The sequence below is a fragment of the Crocodylus porosus genome, unplaced genomic scaffold (genome assembly GCF_001723895.1).
Source record: "Crocodylus porosus isolate Cpor-Errol unplaced genomic scaffold, CroPor_comp1, whole genome shotgun sequence".
NCBI lineage: Eukaryota > Metazoa > Chordata > Crocodylia > Crocodylidae > Crocodylus > Crocodylus porosus.
Window position 1 is genome coordinate 1173408 of NW_017728922.1, and position 6315 is coordinate 1179722.

The 6315-nt window shown below is 46.2% G+C and overlaps 1 protein-coding gene across 1 annotated transcript in view; it reads right to left on the reverse strand.

The window, feature by feature from the left end:
• The window catches only part of CTNNBL1 (catenin beta like 1), a 66238-nt gene that overhangs the window by 47587 nt on the left and 12336 nt on the right, over positions 1–6315 (reverse strand). Inside the window, exons 2-4 of the mRNA XM_019539511.1 lie at positions 5100–5288; positions 3764–3870; positions 1313–1452 (exon numbers count right to left, since the gene is read on the reverse strand). Coding sequence (XP_019395056.1) covers positions 1313–1452; positions 3764–3870; positions 5100–5288 — 436 coding nt within the window. The remainder of the gene's footprint in view (positions 1–1312; positions 1453–3763; positions 3871–5099; positions 5289–6315) is intronic.

Sequence of the window (6315 nt, forward strand, 5' to 3'; positions counted from 1 at the left end):
TATAAAATATTAAACTGCGATACCCATGAAACTGGTTATGCACGGAAGGCGTTTCCAGCTGTACAACAGTAAATTGTTAACAACCATTTACTTGAGAATAATTTCCATTATAGATCACAGATAAGACAAGCGGCAGTGTTTGCTGTTTTGCAGGCATCAGCATTCTACAAGATCAAGGTTACGTTAGACGCAAGTCAAAATATCCAAACCTGTAAATAATGCCTCTTATGGAAACTGCAGTGTAATGAGATATTTTTAAGTATGTTTTTATATTCTAATCACTGTATCTCTTGCAGTGACTGAATCGCTGCTCCCTAACAGCAACTGCAAGGAAAAATGCTAAAAATAAACAAATGGGCAGTCTTCAGCCTGACTACAGATTGCAGTTTCACGGCACTTTTAACCTGTGGATCTCAGCTGCTGACAAAAAAGAGTCAGATGTGGTTCAATTAAAGGTGGGAAAAGACAGAGATTAAGTGACTGGCCCAAGGTCATACAGCAAGCAACAAAAGGTCCTGTTTGTGGGGGCTCCCAATCCAATGCTCTTCCCATGGGACATTGCAGCCCTATTAATTCAGAATAGGACACAGAACACAAATGCTCTCTTCAAAATGGAGAGGAAGAGGAGGGGGTCAGTACACTTCAAGAGTGTTCGGGTTTAATTTAATGTAGATTCTATGGAAAAATTAACAGAATTTAGCAAGCGTGAAACATGGTTATAGCAATGATGGTTGAGGCACTGTGTGAGAGGTGAGGGATTTCGGGGGTTATCTTTTACTCGACCAACTACAGACTTGGACAAGATACTGGCCAAATATCTCATGTCATGTCTGCATACAAGCTGAGGGGCAAATATCACAACCACTTCAGTTCATAACAGGCAAATGGGCATCAGACAGTGGAGGCAGATCAAAATGGAGGTGCCTGAAAGAAGTTTTGGAGGTGGAACAGCATGAGCGGCAGCAGGTTGGGTTAGGTACAAGGACAAAGCCAATGCCTAAGAAGGGGAGCCCAGGGTATGCTTCTCCATGTTTACACCTGTCCTTGCATGAGTACCTAAAAGAGAGCTTTAAAAGTAGATGAGAATTAAACAAATTATTCAAACCTGCATTAAAAATGGGGCAGGAAGACTAAGAGCACTGAAAAACTCAGGAAAAAATCTACTTGGCTAAAGAGGGTTCCAGGTGAGCAGAAGGACATGAAGCTTGGAGGAGTGGAAGGGAAGAGGATGACATGAGCAGCCACTTGTGAAAAGGGAGAAGAGGAGACGACAGCCCAGCCCTTCCGCGAGAGGCTGAACACAAAAGGATATCAGTGTTGTCGTGGCCCAGCAGCCCCAGCAGGGACTGCACAGCATTCAGCTCCACCAGCAGGTGATACAGGTCTGGCATGGTCGCAATCACATGCATTTCCTGAATGATGTCATTTAAATCCAGCTCAGACTCCATAAACCTGCAGACAGAGGCACAGCACAATTCATTAGCAGAAAAACAGGCAAAAAGTGCACGGATGGGCTTCCCAGGGGGACAAAGCATTTGCACTAGCCCCCCACAAAGAGCCATTCACCCAGGCACAATGCCAGCGCATCAGTTCCAACCTGCTCTGCTCACGCTCTCACAAGGTCAGTCGCTGGATCCAGATCTCACTGCAGTCTGTGCACATTAGCCCCACAAGAATTTTAGGAGACTTCTCCCTATCCCGCCTCATTAGTTATATATTTTAGTTTAAGAAAAAAACCCAAAAACATACAGGATAGGTACAGCTGCTTGGCAAGACTGACAGCTAGAACCCTGTATAAATGATTAATGGGGATGAACTCTCCATCTCAACAGAACCGCATTTCACAAGATATCTAATGCCAAGGTCTCCAGAGAGAGCTCTTTTGCCAATTCGCCTTGTACGTATTACTACATTGGTTCTTTTAGCCCCCAGCAAAGCATGTAAAGAGGATATGGTTGCTTGTGGCAGAGAGACAAAAAACCCAGACAGAGACCCCATTAGGGAAAATCACTTTCAGCAGTATCTGCCTTTCAAAGACTGTCTTTTGGGCATCTGACAGTGAGCTTCACCAGTGGGAGAAAGGACCGTGCCAGAGAGCAGGCAGCAACATGATACCAAGCATCAGCACCCTGCATCAGAACTGTAGCCAACTACGAAGGGGCCACACGCTTTGCCTGCCACATCAGAATACATCTTTGGCTTCACACCAGCCAAACTCCTCTTCCCCACCACCATGCAAGAGGATGCAACAGCAGCGACTGGCACAGTTCAAATATGCCAAGAAATGGCAGGTGAGGAATGGGTGCTGCCACTGAAGCAGACAGATCCCAGCACAAGAGCTTCCAAAAAACCTGGGGAGAAGGGAACGCATAGCGTTCAGAATACTGTAGGTCTGGGGACACACTTCTGGGGGAACCTGTGGTTAGCTGATCTGACCCTCCCGTTCTGCTGAGTGCAGCGTGTGCTGACAGTTCTCACAATGTGAGGCAGGATTCCCTCCACATGCAAATGTCAGCTGCACAGAAAAGAAAGGAAGGGGCAAATTACTGCATCAAAACATGATGGAGAATTTATTTGTTTGGAAAATAACGCCCTCAAATTCACTCTCAAATTTTCACCCTCCAAAACACTTGCCATATGTACGGACAGAGTAAAACCCTCCATGCATGTGGTGATAAGTCAAAGTGATGGGTCATTGGAGAGAGACAGAATCATGGGCAAAACAGAAAGGAAAGAGGTAACAATGAAGAGAAATGGAAGACAAGAAATGTAAAATCCAAAGGAAAACAATGCTATGACTGTACAAGGAGCAAAAGTCTCAAGTTGCAGCAAGGCAAGTTTTAGGAAAAACTCTCACAAGGAGGGTGGTGAAGCACTGGAAGGGGTTACCCAGAGAGGTGGTAGAGTCTTCATCCTTGGGGGTGTTTAAGACCCAGCTTGACAAAGCCCTGGCTGGGATGATCTAGTTGGGGCTAGTCCTGCTTAGAACACAGGGTTGGACTAGTTGTGACCTCCCAAGGTCCCTTCCACTCTCGTTGTCTGTGATTCTATGATGGGAACACTTTACAGAGGGATAGTCGCAGCAGATGGACAACGACTTGTAGGAAAGCAGTGGAGACTAATGTGAAGGACAAGTAGGAGGAAGGGAAACAAGGGAAACAGTATATTTTGCAGAAAGTTTGCTTTATCCAATCATTTGAAAGTGGGACAGCAGTAGGCTTGCACATTTTTAGAGAAGGTATCAAATCTGTCACTATCCTGGTAGCAAACAAGGCCATGATACCACCTGACCTGGGAGCAGCTGAGTAGGTGGCACTTCTGCCTAAGAAAGGCTTGAGGAGACCATTCTAACCTCCCATTTTTTTAAATCTGTGCCCCCACAACAGCTAAACAATAGACAATACATTTTAGATTATTAAAACATCTATCACAATTTTAGAGCATCATGACCACAGCAAAGAAATTAATATAGTTTTAAATAAAACAGAACTGCCCTCTCAATTCCTTGCTATTTTCTTTTTCGGGCTGCAATTGCCAATGATGGCTTTTGGCAGTGCACCTGCTACTAGAAGCACTCTCCGGAATACTCATTTTTTAAATTAAATTAAATTATCTTTAATATTTCAAATAAAGTTTATGGTAAGTGCCTTTACTCCCATGAACCTTCCTCACACTAAAAGGGATAAGATATCTACAGCTCAGAAAGGCTGAGGCTGGAGAGAAGGGGTGAGCAGCTAGGCAGAGGAACCGAGTAGGGCCTTACTTCTCTGGGTTGTCTGGGAATTTGATCCGCAGCTCTTGGTTTTTGTAAGACCTCTTCTCAAAAGTAAGAATCATCTTCTTCACTGAGCTTTCATCCAGCGGCTCCTCCTAGTCAAGGGGGAAAAAAAAACCCAGAGCTTAATCCTTCAAAGATGGCTACAACAGCAACTTGGCAAGACACAAGAGAGTAATGAGCAGAGCATGCTGGCTGGTGCCAGCCTGGGCCCAGATCAAGACACGATACAGCAATGTAACGAATAACAGGTCCTGGAGGAAGCTCTGCGGAAGTCTTGCTGGAGAACATTTTCAGATTAAAAAGTCAAGTTAGCGAGATGTTTCCATGAGGCCCATGTTTACGTGAGAGCATCTGCTCTGCACATGAAATGTTTCCTAGCGGCACTGACATAAACTGCGGTCCAAGGAAGTGACCTTAAAGGTCTGGCACTACCAGGTACGGCAGAGGCAGGCTGCCTTGAGGGGGCTACTCTTGGCAGAGAGGAGCAGGGCACTGGCACACCCTGCCGCAAGTCTCTCTGATTCTAGCCAGTCAACGGGACATTTGCTTCTGTCCATTCATCCTCAGTCTCAGATGCTAGGGAAATCCTGCATTATCTGTCTCAGTCATCAGCAGCAGCAGCGGCAATAGCTCAACATCAGAAACTAAAGGGAGATTTCAGGGAGATGAATGCTGGCAATGCTGCACACGAAGGACAATGATATTTTACAAACCCACGTGACTGCAGCAGTGAATCTCACTTGTTTTCCATCAAACAGGACAGAGGTAGCAGGAAGCAAATATTTCCAGGATTCATAGCAATCTGCACATCACATTTATAAAGCGATCTTTTCCTTGCCCTTTGGCAGAAGGGCCTGTCCTGTATCGGATTCCTGTCTCCTGGGCTTGAAATCATTTACCCTTGACAGCTGCTACCCCACTCTGCTGACCCAAGCCCTTTCATCTGTAGAAGGATGTTTGCTCATTTGCTGCTGCAGACCTAGCGAGGGGAGGGCAGCTGAAGCCGTGTGGCTGTGAGTACTGACGAGAGTAATGGATTTAGAAAACTAATTAGAAGCCTGAGGCTTTTTCCCCCTCAGAAATTTGAGAAGATTCAAGCTGTTTCAGCCTAAAACAGATATTATTTGGAAAAGTTCCCTCCACACCTGCACAGAGTATTTTTAGCTCTCCCCTCCCTTCCAGAGAAGCCAGCTTTGGATTCAGACAACTCCACAGCACCTTCTTCTTCCCTTTGAAGTCCCAGGGTGAAAACCATTCTGCTTTGAACAGACGCTACTGCACTTAGCAGACAACCCCTCCCTGCAGAGCATCGGGGACCAACCTCCTCCTCCTCCTCCTCTCCCTCTTTGTCCATTATCTGAAGGAGTTTCTTCTTCTCATCGTCAGCTTCCTCCAAAGCCGCGCCATCCTCCTCCCGATGCCGAGTGCGCTCCCGCGAGCCGACTTGCTTCCGCCGGGCTTTGATCTCCTCCTCTTCCTCGTCGCGGGGTCTTTTTGTCCCCCTGTTGGGCTAAGGTGAGAGAAAAGCATGTGGGAACAGGAGTGAGTGAATCGAGAAGGTTTGCCCCCTGGGCCGGCTTGCATCCCAATGACAAAGCTTGTTTGTTTTGCACGCAGCTGATCAGAATTGCAGATTTGCCTACAATGCATTCACCGGCTTCGAAAACTGGAAGGGAAATTAATTCAATTCACAGAAATAGATGAATGGCACTGGCAGGAGTTGTGACAATGTCCTACCTGCTTTGACCCTCCAACAAGAACCACTGCAAATATCTGCACTGTGAAAAAAGCGGCCGGTACTTCAAATCTGAGCACTGGCCAGAGAGACCTGACCCTGGGGTTGTGAAACAAACTGATTGCAAGTCCTTGGCTCCCAGAGGCGATCTCTCATGAGCAAATTCCCATGTACCTTCATGTTTTACAGGTAAAGGCCAATTCATTAAAGTGTCCAGTGCTGCGCACACACCCCACAGCTCTCCCAGCTCAGACCCAGTTCTTCTGTGTACCCTAATACCACCCCCCTAAAGACAAGGGGAGTCTGGGGACATAATGAATGCAGATTAGACCCTGCATCTGCACACCCAGCATGGTATTGTTATTCGGTGTAGCTCTGCAGAAGATGGACCCCCCATCCTAGGCAGAACATGTGCATGCTAGAGGTTGCTTGCGATCGCTCGTTTTCATCCACAGTTTGTAGTCACTAGGCAAAATTAAAGATAACCTGCCAAGAACAAGAAAGAACATGCACTCCTTCCTCATTTAAGTTGCATCTGGAAAGCCCCAAAGGGCTTGTGTTGGGACTTCTCACCTTGGCAACAAGAGAAAGATTAAAATGAATCTCCCCTGTCTTTTGCAGGACAAGGAAATGGGAATAAAACCTCTCCACTTTATGCTGAAGAACTGCAGTCGGTTCTGCTCCTAATTGTTTTAACTGGTGTCTGGCATTAACAAGACATGGATTTTAAAGGGAAGCGAAAATCCCTTCCCCATCCAGCTACTCTAGTGTGGGTTGCATGGACTAAGGAAACAAACACCCT